Here is a 24,198-nt window from a genome sequence, read left to right as displayed (position 1 = left end):
GGGTAAACCATGGAAAGCTGTGTAGGTATGTATATTTGCGTGTGTGGATGTATGTATATACATGTGTATGGGGGTGGGTTGGGCCATTTCTTTCGTCTGTTTCCTTGCGCTACCTCGCAAACGCGGGAGACAGCGGAAAAAAAAAAATATATATATATATATATATATATATATATATATATATATATATATATATATATATATATATATATATATGGGAAAAGGTGAGAACAAAGGTTCCATCCATGGTTCCATCCGCTGACAGATCCACTCCCAGATATCTAAAACACTTCACTTCCTCCAGTTTTTCTCCATTCAAACTCACCTCCCAATTGACTTGACCCTCAACCCTACTGTACCTAATAACCTTGCTCTTATTCACATTTACTCTTAACTTTCTTCTTCCACACACTTTACCAAACTCAGTCACCAGCTTCTGCAGTTTCTCACATGAATCCGCCACCAGCGCTGTATCATCAGCGAACAACAACTGACTCACTTCCCAAGCTCTCTCATCCCCAACAGACTTCATACTTGCCCCTCTTTCCAAAACTCTTGCATTTACCTCCCTAACAACCCCATCCATAAACAAATTAAACAACCATGGAGACATCACACACCCCTGCCGCAAACCTACATTCACTGAGAACCAATCACTTTCCTCTCTTCCTACACGTACACATGCCTTACATCCTCGATAAAAACTTTTCACTGCTTCTAACAACTTTCCTCCCACACCATATATTCTTAATACCTTCCACAGAGCATCTCTATCAACTCTATCATATGCCTTCTCCAGATCCATAAATGCTACATACAAATCCATTTGCTTTTCTAAGTATTTCTCACATACATTCTTCAAAGCAAACACTTGATCCACACATCCTCTACCACTTCTGAAACCACACTGCTCTTCCCCAATCTGATGCTCTGTACATGCCTTCACCCTCTCAATCAATACCCTCCCATATAATTTCCCAGGAATACTCAACAAACTTATACCTCTGTAATTTGAGCACTCACTCTTATCCCCTTTGCCTTTGTACAGTGGCACTATGCACGCATTCCGCCAATCCTCAGGCACCTCACCATGAGTCATACATACATTAAATAACCTTAACAACCAGTCAATAATACAGTCACCCCCTTTTTTAATAAATTCCACTGCAATACCATCCAAACCTGCTGCCTTGCCGGCTTTCATCTTCCGCAAAGCTTTTACTACCTCTTCTCTGTTTACCAAATCATTTTCCCTAACCCTCTCACTTTGCACACCACCTCGACCAAAACACCCTATATCTGCCACTCTATCATCAAACACATTCAACAAACCTTCAAAATACTCACTCCATCTCCCTCTCACATCACCACTACTTGTTATCACCTCCCCATTTGCGCCCTTCACTGAAGTTCCCATTTGCTCCCTTGTCTTACGCACTTTATTTACCTCCTTCCAAAACATCTTTTTATTCTCCCTAAAATTTAATGATACTCTGTCACCCCAACTCTCATTTGCCCTTTTTTTCACCTCTTGCACCTTTCTCTTGACCTCCTGTCTCTTTCTTTTATACATCTCCCACTCAGTTTCATTTTTTCCCTGCAAAAATCGTCCAAATGCCTCTCTCTTCTCTTTCACTAATACTCTTACTTCTTCATCCCACCACTCACTACCCTTTCTAATCAACCCACCTCCCACTCTTCTCATGCCACAAGCATCTTTTGCGCAATCCATCACTGATTCCCTAAATACATCCCATTCCTCCCCCACTCCCCTTACTTCCATTGTTCTCACCTTTTTCCATTCTGTACTCAGTCTCTCCTGGTACTTCCTCACACAAGTCTCCTTCCCAAGCTCACTTACTCTCACCACCCTCTTCACCCCAACCTTCACTCTTCTTTTCTGAAAACCCATACAAATCTTCACCTTAGCCTCCACAAGATAATGATCAGACATCCCTCCAGTTGCACCTCTCAGCACATTAACATCCAAAAGTCTCTCTTTCGCGCGCCTGTCAATTAACACGTAATCCAATAACGCTCTCTGGCCATCTCTCCTACTTACATAAGTATACTTATGTATATCTCGCTTTTTAAACCAGGTATTCCCAATCATCAGTCCTCTTTCAGCACATAAATCTACAAGCTCTTCACCATTTCCATTTACAACACTGAACACCCCATGTATACCAATTATTCCCTCAACTGCCACAATTACTGCCAACATTACTCACCTTTACATTCAAATCACCCATCACTATAACCCGGTCTCGTGCATCAAAACCACTAACACACTCATTCAGCTGCTCCCAAAACACTTGCCTCTCATGATCTTTCTTCTCATGCCTAGGTGCATATGCACCAATAATCACCCATCTCTCTCCATCAACTTTCAGTTTTACCCATATTAATTGAGAATTTACTTTCTTACATTCTATCACACACTCCCACAACTCCTGTTTCAGGAGTATTGCTACTCCTTCCCTTGCTCTTGTCTTCTCACTAACCCCTGACTTTACTCCCAAGACATTCCCAAACCACTCTTCCCCTTTACCCTTGAGCTTCGTTTCACTCAGAGCCAAAACATCCAGGTTCCTTTCCTCAAACATACTACCTATCTCTCCTTTTTTCACATCTTGGTTACATCCACACACATTTAGGCACCCCAATCTGAGCCTTCGAGGAGGATGAGCACTCCCCGCGTGACTCCTTCTTCTGTTTCCCATTTTAGAAAGTAAAAAAAATTCATATATATATACATATATATATATATATATATATGTATATATATATATATATATATATATATATATATATATATATATATATATATATATATTTTTTTTTTTTTTTTTTTATACTTTGTCGCTGTCTCCCGCGTTTGCGAGGTAGCGCAAGGAAACAGACGAAAGAAATGGCCCAACCCCCCCCATACACATGTACATACACACGTCCACACACGGAAATATACATACCTACACAGCTTTCCATGGTTTACCCCGGACGCTTCACATGCCTTGATTCAATCCACTGACAGCACGTCAACCCCTGTATACCACATCGCTCCAATTCACTCTATTCCTTGCCCTCCTTTCACCCTCCTGCATGTTCAGGCCCCGATCACACAAAATCCTTTTCACTCCATCTTTCCACCTCCAATTTGGTCTCCCTCTTCTCCTCGTTCCCTCCACCTCCGACACATATATCCTCTTGGTCAATCTTTCCTCACTCATTCTCTCCATGTGCCCAAACCATTTCAAAACACCCTCTTCTGCTCTCTCAACCACGCTCTTTTTATTTCCACACATCTCTCTTACCCTTACGTTACTTACTCGATCAAACCACCTCACACCACACATTGTCCTCAAACATCTCATTTCCAGCACATCCATCCTCCTGCGCACAACTCTATCCATAGCCCACGCCTCGCAACCATACAACATTGTTGGAACTACTATTCCTTCAAACGTACCCATTTTTGCTTCCCGGGATAATGTTCTCGACTTCCACACATTTTTCAAGGCTCCCAAAATTTTCGCCCCCTCCCCCACCCTATGATCCACTTCCGCTTCCATGGTTCCATCCGCTGACAGATCCACTCCCAGATATCTAAAACACTTCACTTCCTCCAGTTTTTCTCCATTCAAACTCACCTCCCAATTGACTTGACCCTCAACCCTACTGTACCTAATAACCTTGCTCTTATTCACATTTACTCTTAACTTTCTTCTTCCACACACTTTACCAAACTCCGTCACCAGCTTCTGCAGTTTCTCACATGAATCCGCCACCAGCGCTGTATCATCAGCGAACAACAACTGACTCACTTCCCAAGCTCTCTCATCCCCAACAGACTTCATACTTGCCCCTCTTTCCAAGACTCTTGCATTTACCTCCCTAACAACCCCATCCATAAACAAATTAAACAACCATGGAGACATCACACACCCCTGCTGCAAACCTACATTCACTGAGAACCAATCACTTTCCTCTCTTCCTACACGTACACATGCCTTACATCCTCGATAAAAACTTTTCACTGCTTCTAACAACTTGCCTCCCACACCATATATTCTTAATACCTTCCACAGAGCATCTCTATCAACTCTATCATATGCCTTCTCCAGATCCATAAATGCTACATACAAATCCATTTGCTTTTCTAAGTATTTCTCGCATACATTCTTCAAAGCAAACACCTGATCCACACATCCTCTACCACTTCTGAAACCACACTGCTCTTCCCCAATCTGATGCTCTGTACATGCCTTCACCCTCTCAATCAATACTCTCCCATATAATTTACCAGGAATACTCAACAAACTTATACCTCTGTAATTTGAGCACTCACTCTTATCCCCTTTGCCTTTGTACAATGGCACTATGCACGCATTCCGCCAATCCTCAGGCACCTCACCATGAGTCATACATACATTAAATAACCTTACCAACCAGTCAACAATACAGTCACCCCCTTTTTTAATAAATTCCACTGCAATACCATCCAAACCTGCTGCCTTGCCGGCTTTCATCTTCCGCAAAGCTTTTACTACCTCTTCTCTGTTTACCAAATCATTTTCCCTAACCCTCTCACTTTGCACACCACCTCGACCCAAACACCCTATATCTGCCACTCTGTCATCAGACACATTCAACAAACCTTCAAAATACTCATTCCATCTCCTTCTCATATCACCACTACTTGTTATCACCTCCCCATTTACGCCCTTCACTGAAGTTCCCATTTGCTCCCTTGTCTTACGCACCCTATTTACCTCCTTCCAGAACATCTTTTTATTCTCCCTAAAATTTACTGATAGTCTCTCACCCCAACTCTCATTTGCCCTTTTTTTCACCTCTTGCACCTTTCTCTTGACCTCCTGTCTCTTTCTTTTATACTTCTCCCACTCAATTGCATTTTTTCCCTGCAAAAATCGTCCAAATGCCTCTCTCTTCTCTTTCACTAATACTCTTACTTCTTCATCCCACCACTCACTACCCTTTCTAAACAGCCCACCTCCCACTCTTCTCATGCCACAAGCATCTTTTGCGCAATCCATCACTGATTCCCTAAATACATCCCATTCCTCCCCCACTCCCCTTACTTCCATTGTTCTCACCTTTTTCCATTCTGTACACAGTCTCTCCTGATACTTCTTCACACAGGTCTCCTTCCCAAGCTCACTTACTCTCACCACCTTCTTCACCCCAACATTCACTCTTCTTTTCTGAAAACCCATACTAATCTTCACCTTAGCCTCCACAAGATAATGATCAGACATCCCTCCAGTTGCACCTCTCAGCACATTGACATCCAAAAGTCTCTCTTTCGCACGCCTGTCAATTAACACGTAATCCAATAACGCTCTCTGGCCATCTCTCCTACTTACATAAGTATACTTATGTATATCTCGCTTTTTAAACCAGGTATTCCCAATCATCAGTCCTTTTTCAGCACATAAATCTACAAGCTCTTCACCATTTCCATTTACAACACTGAACACCCCATGCATACCAATTATTCCCTCAACTGCCACATTACTCACCTTTGCATTCAAATCACCCATCACTATAACCCGGTCTCGTGCATCAAAACCGCTAACACACTCATTTAGCTGCTCCCAAAACACTTGCCTCTCATGATCTTTCTTCTCATGCCCAGGTGCATATGCACCAATAATCACCCACCTCTCTCCATCAACTTTCAATTTTACCCATATTAATTGAGAATTTACTTTCTTACATTCTATCACATACTCCCACAACTCCTGTTTCAGGAGTATTGCTACTCCTTCCCTTGCTCTTGTCCTCTCACTAACCCCTGACTTCACTCCCCAGACATTTCCACACCACTCTTCCCCTTTACCCTTGAGCTTCGTGTCACTCAGAGCCAAAACATCCAGGTTCCTTTCCTCAAACATACTACCTATCTCTCCTTTTTTCACATCTTGGTTACATCCACACACATTTAGGCACCCCACTTTGAGCCTTCGAGGAGGATGAGCACTCCCCGCGTGACTCCTTCTTCTGTTTCCCATTTTAGAAAGTTAATACAAGGAGGGGAGGATTTCCGGCCCCCCGCTCCCGTCCCCTCTAGTCGCTTTCTACGACACGCGAGGAATACGTGGGAAGTATTCTTTCACCCCTATCCCCAGGGATATATATATATATATATATATATATATATATATATATATATATATATATATATATATATATATATATATATATTGACTGGTTGGTAAGGTTATTTAATGTATGTATGACTCATGGTGAGGTGCCTGAGGATTGGCGGAATGCATGCATAGTGCCATTGTACAAAGGCAAAGGGGATAAGAGTGAGTGCTCAAATTACAGAGGTATAAGTTTGTTGAGTATTCCTGGTAAATTATATGGGAGGGTATTAATTGAGAGGGTGAAGGCATGTACAGAGCATCAGATTGGGGAAGAGCAGTGTGGTTTCAGAAGTGGTTGAGGATGTGTGGATCAGGTGTTTGCTTTGAAGAATGTATGTGAGAAATACTTAGAAAAGCAAATGGATTTGTATGTAGCATTTATGGATCTGGAGAAGGCATATGATAGAGTTGATAGAGATGCTCTGTGGAAGGTATTAAGAATATATGGTGTGGGAGGCAAGTTGTTAGAAGCCGTGAAAAGTTTTTATAGAGGATGTAAGGCATGTGTACGTGTAGGAAGAGAGGAAAGTGATTGGTTCTCAGTGAATGTAGGTTTGCAGCAGGGGTGTGAGATGTCTCCATGGTTGTTTAATTTGTTTATGGATGGGGTTGTTAGGGAGGTAAATGCAAGAGTTTTGGAAAGAGGGGCAAGTATGAAGTCTGTTGGGGATGAAAGAGCTTGGGAAGTGAGTCAGTTGTTGTTCGCTGATGATACAGCGCTGGTGGCTGATTCATGTGAGAAACTGCAGAAGCTGGTGACTGAGTATGGTAAAGTGTGTGAAATTATTGCGTAACAGCTGGAGACTGAGTGTGAACGAATGGAGCCTTTGTTGTCTTTTCCTAGTGCTACCTCGCACACATGAGGGGGGAGAGGGATGGTATTCCATGTGTGGCGAGGTGGCGATGGGAATGAATAGGGGCAGACAGTGTGAATTGTGTGCATGGGTATATATGTATGGGTCTGTGTGTGTCTATATATGTGTACATTGAGATGTATAGGTATGTATATTTGCGTGTGTGTGTGTGTACATTGTGTACGGGGGTGGGTTGGGCCATTTCTTTCGTCTGTTTCCTTGCGCTACCTCGCAAACGCGGGAGACAGCGACAGAGCAAAATAATAATAATAATAATAATAATAAATATATATATATATATATATATATATATATATTTTTTTTGCTTTGTCGCTGTCTCCCACATTTGCGAGGTAGCGCAAGGAAGCAGACGAAAGAAATGGCCCAACCCACCCCCATACACATGTATATACATACGTCCACACGCGCAAATATACATACCTACACAGCTTTCCATGGTTTACCCCAGACGCTTCACATGCCCTGATTCAATCCACTGACAGCACGTCAACCCCGGTATACCACATCGATCCAATTCACTCTATTCCTTGCCCTCCTTTCACCCTCCTGCATGTTCAGGCCCCGATCACACAAAATCTTTTTCACTCCATCTTTCCACCTCCAATTTGGTCTCCCACTTCTCCTCGTTCCCTCCACCTCCGACACATATATCCTCTTGGTCAATCTTTCCTCACTCATTCTCTCCATGTGCCCAAACCATTTCAAAACACCCTCTTCTGCTCTCTCAACCACGCTGTTTTTATTTCCACACACCTCTCTTACCCTTACTTTACTTACTCGATCAAACCACCTCACACCACACATTGTCCTCAAACATCTCATTTCCAGCACATCCATCCCTCTGCGCACAACTATATCCATAGCCCACGCCTCGCAACCATACAACATTGTTGGAACCACTATTCCTTCAAACATACCCATTTTTGCTTTCCGAGATAATGTTCTCGACTTCCACACATTCTTCAAGGCTCCCAGGATTTTTGCCCCCTCCCCCACCCTATGATCCACTTCAGCTTCCATGGTTCCATCCGCTGCCAGATCCACTCCCAGTTATCTAAAACAGTTTACTTCCTCCAGTTTTGCTCCATTCAAACTTACCTCCCAATTGACTTGACCCTCAACCCTACTGTACCTAATAACCTTGCTCTTATTCACATAAGGAGGGGGCAAAAATCCTGGGAGCCTTGAAAAATGTGTGGAAGTCGAGAACATTATCTCCGAAAGCAAAAATGGGTATGTTTGAAGGAATAGTGGTTCCAACTATGTTGTATGGTTGCGAGGCGTGGGCTATGGATAGAGTTGTGTGCAGGAGGGTGGATGTGCTGGAAATGAGATGTTTGAGGACAATATGTGGTGTGAGGTGGTTTGATCGAGTAAGTAATGTAAGGGTAAGAGAGATGTGTGGAAATAAAAGAGTGAGGTTGAGAGAGCAGAAGAGGGTGTTTTGAAATGGTTTGGGCACATGGAGAGAATGAGTGAGGAAAGATTGACCAAGAGGATATATGTGTCAGAGGTGGAGGGAATGAGGAGAAGTGGGAGACCACATTGGAGGTGGAAAGATGGAGTGAAAAAGATTTTTGAGTGATCGGGGCCTGAACATGCAGGAGGGTGAAAGGCGGGCAAGGAATAGAGTGAATTGGATCGATGTGGTATACCTGGGTCGACATGCTGTCAATGGAGTGAATTAGGGCATGTGAAGCATCTGGGGTAAACCATGGAAAGTTGTGTGGGGCCTGGATGTGGAAAGGGAGCTGTGGTTTCAGGCATTATTGCATGACAGCGAGAGACTGAGTGTGAATGAATGGGGCCTTTGTTGTCTTTTCCTAGCGCTACCTTGCACACATGAGGGGGGAGGGGGATGTATTCCATGTGCGGCAAGGTGGCGATGGGAATGAATAAAGGCAGACTGTGAATAGTGTGCATGGGTATATATGTATGTGTCTGTATGTGTATATATATGTGTACATTGAGATGTATAGGTATGTATATTTGCGTGTGTGGACGTGTATGTATATACATGTGTATGTGGGTGGGTTGGGCCATTTCTTTCGTCTGTTTCCTTGCACTACCTCGCAAATGCGGGAGACAGCGACAAAGCAAAATAAATATAAAAAGATACATATATATATATATATATATATATATATATATATATATATATATATATATATATATATATATATATATATATATATATACAGCCATATATATTTATATGTATACACACATGTACTACATATTCATACTTGCTTGCGTTGTCTTATTCATGGCGCCATCCCATCCCATAGTAAACAGCGTCACCTCTCCCTGCCTTAGTGAGATAGCCCCTGGACACAGACGAAGAAAGGCCGCATCTGCTTACATCCATTCTCTAGCTGTCATGTAAATGCACCAAAACTACAGCTACTGATCCATGCCTAGGCCCAACAGACATTTCCATGGTTTACCTCAGATATTTTAGATGCCCTGGTTTAATCCATTGACAGCACGGTGACCCCAGTATACCACATCATTCAAGTATACTCTATTTTGTGCACATCTTTCAGCCCCCAATTGCTCTAAATCTGTTTCACTCCATCTTTCCACCTCCAATTGGGTCTCTTGGTTCTTGTTCCTTCCACTTCTGACATGTATAGCCACCTTGTCAGCCTTTCCTCACTCATTCTCTTTTTGTGTCCAGACCATTTCAACACACCCTCTTTTGCTTTCTCAACCATGCTCTTTTTATTCCCACGCATTCCCTACCTTTTCATTACTAACTGGATCACACCACCTCTCACCATTTATTGTACTCAAACATTTCATTTCCATCAGATCTGCCCTTCTCCCTGCAACCCTATTCACTAGAGCAGTCTACCACTTTTACCCCTCTGTTATTTCAACTTCTTAATCATGTGGTATTGTGTCAAATGATTGCTGGTGGTCAAGATATAAACTATTTACCTTTGCTGTGTGTGTGTGTGTGTGTGTGTGTGTGTGTATGATATATGTAGTACATAAAAATCATTGGCATTAATTTTTTATATCACCATCTTTTTGGTAAAAACAAGAACAAAGACACTAAACAGGAGATTCAAGATCTATCCCCTTCATACCTGTATTAAAGTACAAAATCAAATGTCTATTATTTGGAGTGTGTGCTAAATCCTGTGGCTAAATGAATGAAAAATCAGTTGGAGGTAAGGATGCTTAATGGCACATTATGTCTCCTTTGAGAATGAGATACTTATGGTTTTCAATGGGAACATTACAAGAATGGTATCCTCAATCCATTAGAAATTAAAAGGTATGAGTCATAGTTTTTCTTCCATGTTTTTCTAATGTTCAAAATTGATTGAGGAATGTGCCAATCATGCTTAAGAGTGTGATGTACTTTTCCAAAGCAGGTTATATTATTGTCCAATAAGTCTTTCTTGTTTCCAATCAGGATTTTACTTGGTTTAAATAGGTTTTATGCAGTCAGATACTCTCTCTCTCTCTCTCTCTCTCTCTCTCTCTCTCTCTCTCTCTCTCTCTCTCTCTCTCTCTCTCTCTCTCTCTCTCTGTGGTAGAGTTAATTGATGCAGTGTTATGGTGAGACTGGAGGCTCAAAAGTAACATTTTAGGTGAACATGCTTCTTCTTCATTTTTTAGACTCTTATAGAGTTTTTCCCAAGAGCTTGCTGGTCAAGGCTGTGCCAAGGATTCATTTTTTGATGGTCAACAGTGTGGCAGCTTAGTGTTTAGTAAATAAGGCTCCTGCAGTTTCTTCCTTGAAAAAATATAAGAATTAATTCCATAACAGAATATCTTTAGGAATAGATATGTTCCAAGGGCCCCTTCACTGATACTGCCTCTTTGTCGAGGTCTTCTTGCCACAAACTTTGACTGATGTTATGTTGCCAAGCTATGTTTCTGTGCTATTTATAATGGGGCAGTATCACAGAATTAATGGTTGTTCTCTGAAACTGCTGAAAATTAATTTTTCTTTTTCCACCGGTTCCCTGCTAAGAAACCTTTTTTCCCAATTAATGGGTTATAGGATTTGGTGGCTAATGTAGGCCAAAGTGTGTGACCCCATTGGTTCCAAAGGGATTTTCAGCATATCAATTCACCTCAGCTGATATCTCAAGTTTTATTATCCTTCTCATCCTTGTTCAGGAGTCCAATTTTATGGCTTTGAACTTTTCAATTTATTTGTAGATGTTCTCAGACTTTTGATGATATGAGATTTAAGGAGCACTAATATTATTATTATTTTTTCCCCTTTAGTCATGACAGTATTATTTAGTTTTCTTTGATATTCAGGTTCTTGAGTCAGAATTTTTCTGATTTAGGGTTCTTTTGAAGCATTTTTGTGAATAGATCAAGGCTAATATTACAAGAGTGTGGTGCAGGAACTATTTTTGGTGAGGCTTAATATGACCTCTCATGATGCACTTGTGATGAGTTTCTCTGTATGTTCATTAAGGGTATGGTTGCCTGCCTTCTCTAACCTATTATTATTATTATTAAAAGAGCAAATCATGTAACAGGAGACAGTTTTTTCTCTGGCATTATAGGATCCTCAGCAGGTCATTAAGGTACTCTCATCTTTATTGCCTTTATGGCTAAAAGAAGGATCAGTGTGTTATGGTCTTGGGGTTGCCACTGTTGGGGCAGAGGGACCCTTGTGTGTCACATATGATTCTTAGAGTGGTGGTTTTGCTTTCCTTGTCCCTTTTTTGGGGAGCTATTCTTAAAACTCCATCTCCTTCACCTTGCCATGCTTTTATGGTTCATGAGGTTAATCAACCTGGAAAGAAGTGTGTTTTGAGGTATGATTTCTCACAGCAGAGCAGTATCCTGTAAGCATTTTTCCTGTTTTGTGATTCCCACTCTTCCCTTCTCTCCTTTTTGTTTTCCCTTATGTTGAAGGTTCCAGTCACAGACAAAAGTCCACATCAAGGCCAGGCTTTAATTTGAATGTAGAGAGAATTATGAAATGGAAAAAGGAAAGACAAGAAAAAGTATTTATGAATTTTGGAGGAAGTGGAAAACTTGATGATTGAAATGTGCCAGGTCATAGTTATCGGGAAAGACATGAGAAGGTAGTAAGGTTCCAAAGCTTTGACGTGTAGAGAAAGAAGCAGGTATCAAGATGGCCCACCCTTGAGTTGCTGATGGCCACACAATAATCATGTGACATAGCAGCTTGCCAAGTATTGTTTGGGCTAGCGAGTGGTAGGGGTACACAAGCAGCCAGCTCTTTGGAATAACCCATCTTTAAGTCAGTGATGACCAACATTAGGTTGACATAAGTGTTACAAGAATTATCAGGTGCGTTAGTACTAGTGGCTGGAGGATGATATCATCATTGTCTGGGGGTTTTGATCGATAATAGGGTGGACATAGGCCAAGCCAAGGAAGTTACTAACTACTGAATGATTAACAAGGCATTTATATCACTAGAAAAGTATGATTTGAGAAATTTATATCCTCTGGAAGTCTAAGATATCTCTCATGGCTTGTGGAACAGTGCACTTAAGAAAAAGTTTTCATACTTTAAAACTGGCATTTTTTTTAACCTAATCTGCCCTGCATGAGCTTGTTTTTGTTTATCCTAGCATGGAGTTGGGACAAGTGCTTTTGCATAAGCTTCATGCACACTCCTTAGATTTTCCCATTCAGCTGAACTTTCAATGCAGCTTTACATAACCTCAGCTTTCCCCACTACCAACTTTGCTGAACTTTACTTTCTGATATGTAAGCTATATAAGATCTAGTTTCTCACCATGCACACTGATATCTCGCTGTGAATTCCAGTCCATTTCAGAAGCTAGCCGTACTTATATTAGCATTCATTTTTAAGCATTCGAGGAGTTTCATGGCCTGCTTTGCTCCATCACCGATGCATCAAGCATCAGAGTATGAATGATCAAACTATAATTGAGGGGATGAAAGTATAGCAGAAGGGATGTAGGCCTCTGTCCTACCTAAGATAACCTTGGGTCTACAGTTAGCACAACTAGAAGCATCCTGACAGGGAAAGCAATATAAGATGGGTTGCAAGGAAAATCAGTGTAAAAGTTGTGCAAAAAAGACTACTGAACTCCCCTAAAGTTTCAAAGTTAGTGTTTTAAGAGGTGGATAAGAGTTGGATGTGCCTAGTTTTAAAGTATAATGCAGTGATTATCACGATGAATTATTTTGATTGTGATAGGGACAGTATACACTTTTACGCACATACACATACATACAGATACATACACAGCCCTATACATGTATACACATATACATGTTCATGCTCGCTTGCCTTTATCCATTCCTGGTGCCACCCCACCCAACAGGAAACAGCATTGCCACCCCTTGCCTCACCGAGGTAGTGCCAGGAAAACAGACAAAAAAGGTCATATTCATTCACACTCAATCTCTGTCATGTGCAATGCACCGAAGCCACAACTCCACACCCACACCCCACAGACCTTTCCATGGTTTACCACAGGTGCTTCACATGCCCTGGTTCAGTCCAGTGACAGCATGTCAACCCTGGTATACTTCATCATTCCAATTTACTCTATTCCTTGCATGCCTCTCACCCTCCTGTATGTTCAGGCCCTGATCACTCAGAATCTTTTTCATTCCATCCTTCCACCTCCAGTTTGGTTTCCTATTTCTCATTGTCCTCTCCACCTCTGACACATATATCCTCTTTATCCATCTATCCTCACTTGTCCTCTCTGTATGTCCAAACCATTTCAACACACCCTCTTCTGCTCTTTCAACCTTACTCTTTTTATTACCACACATCTCTCTTACCCTTTCATTACCTACTCGATCAAACCACCTCACACCATATATTGTCCTCAAACATTTCATTTCCAACACATCCACCCTCCTCCGTACAACCTTATCTATAGCCCACGCCTTGCAACCGTGTAATGTTGTTGGAACTTCTATTCCTTCACTCATACCCATTTTTGCTCCCTGCAATAACATTCTCTCCTTCCACACATTCTTCATTCTTCACCTCCCTCCAAACATCTTTTTATTCTCCATAAAGTTTAATGATACTGTATCACCTCAGCTCTCATTTGCCCACTTATTCAACCCTTGCATCTTCCTCTTGACCTCCTGTTGCTTTCTTTTATACATCTCCCAGTCATTTGTGTTCGTATGTGTGTGTGTGTGTGTGTGTGTGTGTGTGTGGAGTGTGGAGGTGGGGCACTGTGATAACTTTCTGAGGTTTTTGGGCCCACTGTTGGACCAATTTTGATGTAAATGGTTAGTTTTTCATTTAAAAAAAATTCATTGTTTTTGTTCATTACCATTTCTTTTTGTTTTTGATTTTCATACTCTGTGCCTCCAATTAATTATGAATGTTAACTTCACCAGGCCCAGGGTGTTCTTGGTCACTGAATGTTTCCATTCTCTGATTGATTTGATTTGCAGTTAGTAATTATCAGCCTTATATTCCATTGCTTTTGTTTCTTAATCTCTCTTTCCATTGTTTCAGAACCTGCACTTTGTTTTTATAGGGTTCTTGATCCCTGTGAACTTTGCCATCAATTGACTCTTCATGACTGATTTGTTAACCATCATGCAATCAGTAAAGTGTATGTAATTTAGTTAGTGTGATCATGTTTTCCAATGAGACAACATGGGAAAAAACTAAGGAATCTACAATGAGAGTTGTATGTGGAACAAAAATGATTGTGACCCCAAGTATTTTGTACATACAAAAAGATCAAGTTCACTCGCATGATGATATCCTCTGAAAAGTTGATGGTAAAATACTGAGTATTGTTTGGTTAGATTTATTTATGTTTTTCTGCATTAGCAGTGCAGTAAGTCTTTTCTAGAGGATTTATGCATTGAGTGAAATGTATGTTGCTTGTAAATCTGCATATTCTGGCTAGAGAAGAAAACTCCCATGTATCTTTGTCTCTCTCTCTCATATTTGTCAGTCTTATCATGTAACTAATAAGTTTCATCCTATATACCTAAATGTTAAGCCTGTTTTGTTGACAAGAAAAGACTATAACATGTAAGATCTGCAACCAAAATAACTTCATTTAGCTAAATTTAATCTTACTACCCATATCAGATGCTCTACCAGAAGACAACTCAACTCTGGTAGAAGATTTGGTGACAAGCCTTGTTGAAGTCATAGTGGATGTACCTCTGGTTGATCTCACCTATTCACTTCACCACGAAGCCACCACTACACTCCTTGTATTGACTTCTGCAGTGGTATTTGCTTCAGGAGAGTTGTGCTACTTGACTGTTTTAAAGTACGTAGAATTTGTAATTCATTGAGATGTGGATCCTAACATGTGGAATATGAAGTGCCTGGAGACTTTGCATGGTTGACTTCACAAAGTAGTAGATACAATTAAAGATGGTTAAGTTAGATTCTCTTGAAATAATTTGTGTTAATGTATTTTTTGTCAAAGTAAAATTTAAAAGTTTTAAGGACTTTAAAAAATGAAGGATATATCTATCTCAGTTTAAAAAGGTTAATGGAGAAAGCTTTACACATCCAGAAATCCTTCAGGCATTCCCTATTTCTGTTACATCTGTTTAACACCTAAGGATAGCACTTCAGTTACTTAATGAAGAATTCTATTATGTGCTGTGGTTATAATGCAGTGAAGCCTTTGCCGACATAACACCAGGATAAACAGAATTTCTAAATGACCATACTTCTTTTCTTCCTCACAAGTTACAAGAGATCACCAGGTTTGCAGGTGGTTAGACCCATTAATACCTTATCTTTTGATATCAACATGTAGATATTATCCACCTTTCAACATTATTTACCTGTGGTGTCAGCTAGTTGCTTCCTCATGAGAGGCTTAGCCAGTGTGCGACTGCTGTAGGCTGTGACATCATTATCCTGCCTAAGTCAATGGTTGAAGCTACTTTAACTTCTTAGTATTCTACAGTGTTCACCAAGAACTTTGTCTACCCTATCAACCCAATACTCACAGTTGCTGCACAATATCATGCCACCACCAAAACCTATCCTTGGGGTGATAATATGGGACTGCTGCAATGCTTCATCTCGTGCAAAGTTTTCCCCAGTGCCTCTATTATCTTCATCAAACCACTTGCCATGACACTCTCTTGTCACATACCTTCCTGACCCAAACACCTTAGATCTGCCACCTTGTTATGAAACATATTCAACAACCCTTCTAAATACTTTACTGACTCCTTTTCCACTTTACCTTATTTGCGTCTGTTACCACTTCCCCATTTGCCCCTTCATCAGCGTTCCCATTTGTTCGTTTGTTTTTATCACATTGTAAACCTCCTTTGAAAACATCTTATTTCCTCAGTAGTGTGCTTATATTCACTCTATTGAACTCTCATATGCCCTCTTTTCCAACCCTTGCACCTTTCTCTTGACTTTTGCCACTTTCTCTTGTAACATCTCCCAATCACTTGCATTTCTTTCCTCAAACTATTGCCCATACATCTCTCTTTTCTCCTTCAATAGCAACTTTACCTCATGCTCCTCTTTCTTACCTGCCCAGCCCTCCCTTCTGTATGATACACACTTTTCTCACACATGCCAGCACAACTTCTTTAGGTACCTCCCATTCATCACCCATATCCATAGCTTCTTTTACTCTCAGGTTTTGCCGTTTTGCTCTCATCTCTCTTGGCATTTCTTCAAATATTTCTCTCATCTCTCTTGGCATTTCTTCAAATGTTTCCTTTTCAAGCTTGCTTACTTTCACCATCATTCTCTCATATCATTTCATCTTTTCCAAAAGCATCCATTCAACAATAGTGCTACTCCTTCCTTACCTCCCAGCTTTACACTAGCCCATGACTTTACCACAAGACATTCTCAAATCTATTTTTTCTCTTACCCTCAATATGTATATATTTATTTATGTATTCATTATACTTAATCGCTGTTTCCCGCATCAGCAAGGTAGCACCAGGAAACAGATGAAGAATGGCCCATCCACTTGTATACACATATATATACATATACGGCCATACACACACACATATGCATACATATACATATCAACATATATGTACATATACATACACATACACAGACATATACATACACATACACAGACATATACATATTTACACAGGGACATATTCGTACTTGCTTGCCTTCATCCATTCCTGTTGCTACCCCGCCACACAGGAAATAGCGTCGCTGTCCCCCCCTTCAGCGAGGTAGTGCCAGGAAAACATGCAGCAAAAAAGGCCACATTCTTTCACACAGTCTCTAGCTGTCATGTGTAATGCACCAAAACCTCAGCTCCCTACCCAAATCCAGGCCCCACAGACCTTTCCATGGTTTACCCCAGATGCTTCACATGCCCTGGATCACTCCATTGACAGCACATTGACCCCGGTATACCACATTGTTCCAATTCACTATATTTCTTGCACACCTCTCACCCTCCTGTATGTTCAGGCCCCGATCACTTAAAATCTTTTTTGCTCCATCCTTCCACCTCCAATTTGGTCTCCCGCTTCTTCATGTTCCCTCCACCTCTGACACATATATTCTCTGTCAATCTTTCATCACTTATTCCCTCCATATGTCCAAACCATTTTAGCACACACTCTTCTGCTCTATCAACCACACTCTTTTTATTTCCACACATCTCTCTTACCCTTTCATTACTTACTCGATGAAACCACCTCACACCACATATTGTCCTCATACGTTTCATTTTCAACACATCCACCCTCCTCCGTACAACCCTATCTATAGCCCATGCCTCGCAACCGTATAGCATTGTTGGAACTACTATGCCTTCAAACATACCAATTTTTGCTCTCCAAGATAACATTCTCTCTTTCTACACATTCTTCATCGCTCTCAGAACCTTCACCCCGTCCCCCATCCTGTGACTAACTTCTGCTTCCGTGGTTCCTTCCGCTGCTAAAGCTACTCTCAAATATCTAAAACACTTCAGTTCCTCCAGTTTTTCTCCATTCAAACTTACATTCCAATTAACTTGTCTCTCAACCCTACTAAACATAATAACCTTGATCTTATTCACATGTACACTCAACTTTCTTCTTTCACACACTTTTCCAAACTCAGTCACCAACCTCTGTAGTTTCTCACCTGAATCAGCCACTAGAACTGTATCATTGGTGAACAACAACTGACTCACTTCCCAGGCCCTCTCATCCCCAACAGACTGCATACTCCTCCCTCTCTCCAAAACTGTTGCATAAACTTCCATAACCACCCCATCCATAAACAAATTAAACAACCATGGGGACATCACTCACCCCTGCCACAAGCTGACACCCAATAGGAACCAATCACTCTACTCTCCTCCTACTCATGCACATGCCTTTATTTTTTATTATTATACTTGATCAGCATTTTCTGCATTAGTTAGGTTGTTCCAGGAAGCAGACAAAGAATGGCCTATCCACTCATACACACATAAATGAATATACATAAATGCCTATACATGCACATATACATACATATACAGATCAACATATTTATTTATTTATTATACTTAGTCGCTGCCTTCCACGTTAGCAAGGTAGCGCAAGGAAGCGGACGAAAGAATGGCCCCACCCACCCGTATACACTTGTATATATCACCATATGCATACATATATATACACATACATAGACATGTACATAAATTTTTCTTTTTTCTTTCATACTATTTGCCATTTCCTGCATTAGCGAGGTAGCATTAAGAACAAAGGACTGGGCCTTTGAGGGAATATATTCACCTGGCCCCCTTCTCGTTCCTTCTTTTGGAAAATTAAAAAAAAAAAAAAAAAAAACGAGAGGAGGATTTCCAGCCCCCCGCTCCCTCCCCTTTTAGTCGCCTTCTACGACACACAGGGAATACATGGGAAGTATTCTTTCTCCCCTATCCCCAGGGATAATATACATAAATATACATGTATATTTTCATACTTGCTTGCCTTCATCCATTCCTAGCACAACCCTACCCCATAGGAAACAGCATCGCTACCCCCTTTGTTTCATTTGGGTAGCACCAGGAAAACAGACAAAAAAAGGTCATATTCATTCTCACTCAGTCTCTAGCTGTCATGTGCAGTGCATGGAAACCATAGGTCCCTATCCACAGTCAGATCCCACAGACCTTTCCTTGGTTTACCCCAGACATTTCACATACTCTGGTTCATTCCATTGACAGCACATCAACCCCGGTAATTTCAATTCGCTCTGTTCCTTGCATGCTTCTCACCCTCCTGTATGTTCAGACCCCAATCGCTCAAAATCTTTTTCACTCCATCCATCCGCTTCCTATTTGGTCTCCTGCTTTTCCTTTTTCCTGCACCTATGACACATATATCCTCTTTGTCAGTTCATTCTCTCCATATATCCAAATCATTTCAACACACCCTCTTCTGCTCTTTCAGCCACACTTTTTATTACCACTCATCTCTCTTACCCTTTCATTACTTAATCAAACCGCCTCACACTACATGTTGTCGTCAAACATTTCATTTCCAACACATCCACCCTTCTCTGTACAACCCTATCTATATAGCCCATGCCTCACAACCATATAATATTGTTGGAACTACTATTCCTTCCAATGACAGACAAAAGTCCGTATCAAGGCTAGGCCTTTATTGAAATCTAGAGATGATTATAAAATGGAAAAAGAAGAGACTTGGGAAAGTATTTACGAATGTTGGAAGAAGTGAAAACCTGTCTTTTAAAACTTATCAGGTCATAGTTAATGAGAAAAATATGAGAGGGAAGAGAGTTCCAGAGCTTTAAGGTGTACATAAAGAAATAGTAATCAAAATGGCCCTACCTTGAGTTGCCAACAGCCACAAAGTAATCGTGATGCAGCAGCTTGCCGAGTACTGCATGGTCTGGCTGTTTAACTAGTGGTGGGGGCACACAAGCACCAGCTTTCGGGAGGAAATATCAAAATTATACCGATAGATGAGGGAAAGCAAACCAACATTGCGACATAGGGGAAGTGAGTTGAAGTTAGCCTGGGTGAGTTTGTAAGTTGGACTTTTCGATTCAGGTGTTTCAAGTAAGGATGCTGAACTAGAACCACTTCAGATGTGAGAGTAGCACTCCATACAAGGAGGGATCAATCCTTTTATTGTGTCAACATAGAAACTGTTCAGAAGAAAAGAAATTTCGACATCTACATACTCTGTGTCTTAGAGGCAGACTTTGCTATTTCTGTAATGAACAGTTTCCAAGAAAGAGTGGATGTTGTAGTAATATCAAGATGTCCATTGAATCAAGAGTTGGAATACAGAACTGTTAAAGGAAAGTGGAAAGTTGTGAGGAATTTTTGATAGAGATGGGTAGAAACTGGATCTTGGAGGCAGTATACTTAACCAGATTTCATCTACCCCACAGAGATATCTTGTCCAAGTTCAAGTTTATTAAGGAAGTTGTGTTGAGACAAGATGCAGGTTGATTGAGAGAAGGAGTAGAATTGAAGGATATGGAGGAATGCTGTATTGAGTTATCACTGAATAAGTGCATTTGGTTATTTGTTGAGGAAATCATTAATAAACAGAAGAAAAAGTGTAGGAAACAGGACAGATCCATGACGGACACAGTTGTTGATGTAGAAAGGGGGAAGGCCTATCCAGCAACAACCATGGCCATAGAGGAAACTAGGTTTGAGGGAGCAAAGTGAGGAAGGGAAGCCAAAAGAAGAAAGCTTAGAGATGAGACCTCGATACCATACCTTGTCAAAAGCTTTTGATATGTCAAGGGCAAGTGCAAAGGATTCCCCAGAATCTTTCAGGGATAGTGACATGACATTAGTGAGTTAGAAAAGAATATCACCAGTGGATATCACCTTATGCAAGCCATACTGGTAAGCAGAGAGATAACTGTGAGATTCAAGATGTCTAAGGATATGGTAGTTGAGGAGAGATTCAAAAAGTTTGAAAATGGTTGACATCAAAGCAACAGGACAATAGTTTGAGAGGTCAGAACGCTCACTTCTTAGGGATGCATGCTTCCAAGAAGGAAAAGTTGTGGTTTTTAAAGAGGAACAGAATAGATGAGCAAGTACAGGTGCAAGTTCAGAGGCACAGCCTTTCAATACAGGGGGATGGAAGCTATTAGGACCATAATCCTTGATTGTGTTCAGAGAGAAAAGCACTTTTTGGACAGTCTGAAAGCAGATGATGGTGAAAGGCATAGGATTAGTAAGAGGAGCATCAGGGGGTGAAGGAATGTTAGTCATCCAAGGTAGAGTTAAAGGAGAAATGGGAACCAAAGAGAGTTGCTTTGGCCATGGGAGAGACAGCTATATTACTATCAGAACGGAAAAGTGAAGGAAAGGCAAAACAACAGAATTTGTTAGTGATGGCCTTAGCTATAGACCAGAAAGACTATCAGTGAATGATGAGGAGAGGTTATCACACTCGCTTTGAATACAGAAATGCTTTGCCTCATGGATAACATACTTGCAGTGATTACAGGTAGTGATAAATGCTGAACATGAGCAGGAGGAAAAGGCAAAGAAATGGCCCTGGTTCAGTCCAATGACAGGTTGTTTCCTCCTGTGTACCAGATCACTCTGATTCACTCTGTTGTGTGCATGCCCTGTACTCTCCCTCTTGTTCAGGCTCCAAGCACTCAAAATCTTTTTCACTTCATCCTTTCATCTCCAGCTTGGTTTCCCCTTACTCCTTGTCCTCTCCACTTCTTACACATACGTCATCCCTGTCAGCTACTTCTCACTCATTCTTTCCAAACCATTTCAGTACACCTGTTCTAACGTCATCCCTGTCAGCTACTTCTCACTCATTCTTTCCAAACCATTTCAGTACACCTGTTCTTTACCCTATCATTTTTTCCTTGATCAGTCATTCTCACACCACATAAATTCCTCAGTCATTTGATTTCCTACACATTCACTCTCTTTTACACACTTTCATCTTTAGCACAAGCCTCACATCCATACAACACTATTGAGATTACAGTTGCTCTAGAAGTGTCCATCTTCACTTTCTTAGATATTAGCCTTTCTTTCCACTGATTCCTCAATATATCCCAGCTTTAGCTAGGTATCCAATTATTGATCAGACACTAGGGGAGGACAAGCAGCTGGGTCAGCAATGAGCCGACTACTGTATCTGGAATTCAGTAGCTGGCAGTAGTGCTAACCACTTCACCACAGAAAATTATAAATGTTTTAATTCCATATTGTTTAGAACATTTATATCTCATAGTCAGTATGCAGGCCACTTAATTCCTTTTGATGGCTGACTAATTTGCAGAATTGCTGGGAATGAAATGCTTAAAGACAATATTTTTGGGAGGCGAGTTGATTTTGTAAGAAATGATTGCTTCAGAGAGCAGTATGGTGGTGAGGGCAGTCAGATGTAGAGGATTGACCAGGGTGTACTGAAGTGGTATGGGCATATGGATAGGATGAAGAAAGAAAGACCTTTAGAGTTTCTTTGTGTTAGAAACACAAGGAACAAAAGGTAAAGGTAGACTGAGGAGAAAATGGAAGTATTGAGGGCATAGTCTTGTATTAGATACAGAGATATGAAATGATATGGTGTATGGGATTGGCTAATGTGTTGTTAATGGGCTGAATTACTGTATGACTTCAAACAGTAAAGATGAATTGTAAAACAGGCTTATGCGTCTACCTATGGATGGTAGTCTATAGTTTCTGTATATTATACATGATAACTAAAGAATGGACTTGTGCAAATGAGGCCATGTGGAATAAAGGAAGGAAAGAGGGTTGTATTAGATAGAAGGATTTTGGTGTTGGGTTTAGTTGTGGATGATAGTCTCATTTGGAGGTGATGTGTGCAACTAAGGTCATTGTTTTTTGTTCCTGATGTTTCTCAGGTTAAGTGGAAAAGCAGGTATATAATAGTAAAGTTCAAGAGGAAAGTAAGGACATAAGTCAATTTGAAATCATTCTGGGTGAAATAAAGTATGAACTTTTCATGTGTGAGTCATAAAGGTTTAATTTAGAGCTCTTTTATTGTCTAATTTTTTTGATGTACCCTACAGAATGCTGATGACTGGTCGTGCTTCCATTCATGCTTGTCTCTTTGTCAAGACTTTACTGAAACGCTTCATTGCACAGGATAAACCACCAATCAAAGATGAGGGTGGCAGTCTTGTACTTGGGTTAGCATGTATGTATCTTTATTACTCTCCAAGAGATTCTACTTTATATCTGACTGTTTAGTATTCTACCCTTGTATTTGAATTGCTTGGCTTATCCCTACCAATGTTTTATGTTTGCGTAACATACAGCTTCCTTTTTCTTCATCTCTGATGTGTACAATTATCCATGCAGGGTTGTTAGCATAGAGCAGTGATGATAGAGATTCATCAAAAAATGACAGATTTCTGGTTCTTACAATATATGTTGGAGATGTATCATCTCCATATTTGAATAAGCACTTCATTATTAGTCTTCATCTTTAGCATTGATGATATTGACAGCATAGTGGTCAACACAACAGTATGGAGAGATATAGGTACATAAGTAAGTGAGTGCAGTATGGTTCTTTGAATCACAAGCTTTTGCAAAGGACTTGGAACATCCACATATATTAATTTTAGAATAAGAAACATGCCTGCTCACATATGTTAACAAAATAAGGTATGCACTTCAGTTCACTTCAATTTTCAATACACTGAATATATACAGTTTCAAAGAAAAAGACATTTAAAGTTGTAATGGCACAGTAATACTGCTTTGGCACACACCAGAACACTCCTATAAAGTAGGTACACAGACAGTGGATTATTAGGGTAAATGTAATTGCTTTAATATTTCTTAAAAGACATGGCAATATAGTGCTGATTTAATCATAAAGATTTATTTTTATTGTATTTGATTTAAATGAAGAAGTTGAAGTTTAATATGAGCTCATTCATTTTAGAAAGATTATCATTTGAAAAGCTGAAAATGAGTGCAGTGTCTTAAAAGAGAGAAAATCACAGATGTGCTGAAAGCTAAGGTAAATGGAAAGGATTTAAATGTAAATTGAGGAAGAGGCTTGCATGATGGAGTATTTACTTGGTCCAGCTCTGAAGTATAGATGTGAAACCCCAGTGTCATTAGGGCAGAGTAGGTTATGATATAAGAGCAGTAGAGGTTTATAGCTGAAGTAGTGTGGTCAGAATTAGGATAGAGGATAAAGTTGAGAAGGAAGATGTAGAA

The 24,198-nt window shown here is 40.5% G+C and overlaps 1 protein-coding gene across 2 annotated transcripts in view; it reads left to right on the top strand.

Moving 5' to 3' along the window:
• LOC139749927 (dymeclin) overlaps positions 1-24,198 on the top strand; it is a 120,881-nt gene that overhangs the window by 24,281 nt on the left and 72,402 nt on the right. For both annotated transcript variants that reach the window (XM_071664347.1, XM_071664357.1), the window contains exons 5-6: positions 15,114-15,300; positions 23,034-23,161. In XM_071664347.1, coding sequence (XP_071520448.1) covers positions 15,114-15,300; positions 23,034-23,161 — 315 coding nt within the window. The remainder of the gene's footprint in view (positions 1-15,113; positions 15,301-23,033; positions 23,162-24,198) is intronic.

Source organism: Panulirus ornatus, chromosome 1, assembly GCF_036320965.1.
Source record: "Panulirus ornatus isolate Po-2019 chromosome 1, ASM3632096v1, whole genome shotgun sequence".
NCBI classification, from domain to species: domain Eukaryota; kingdom Metazoa; phylum Arthropoda; class Malacostraca; order Decapoda; family Palinuridae; genus Panulirus; species Panulirus ornatus.
This window is presented reverse-complemented; position numbering and strand designations above follow the sequence as displayed.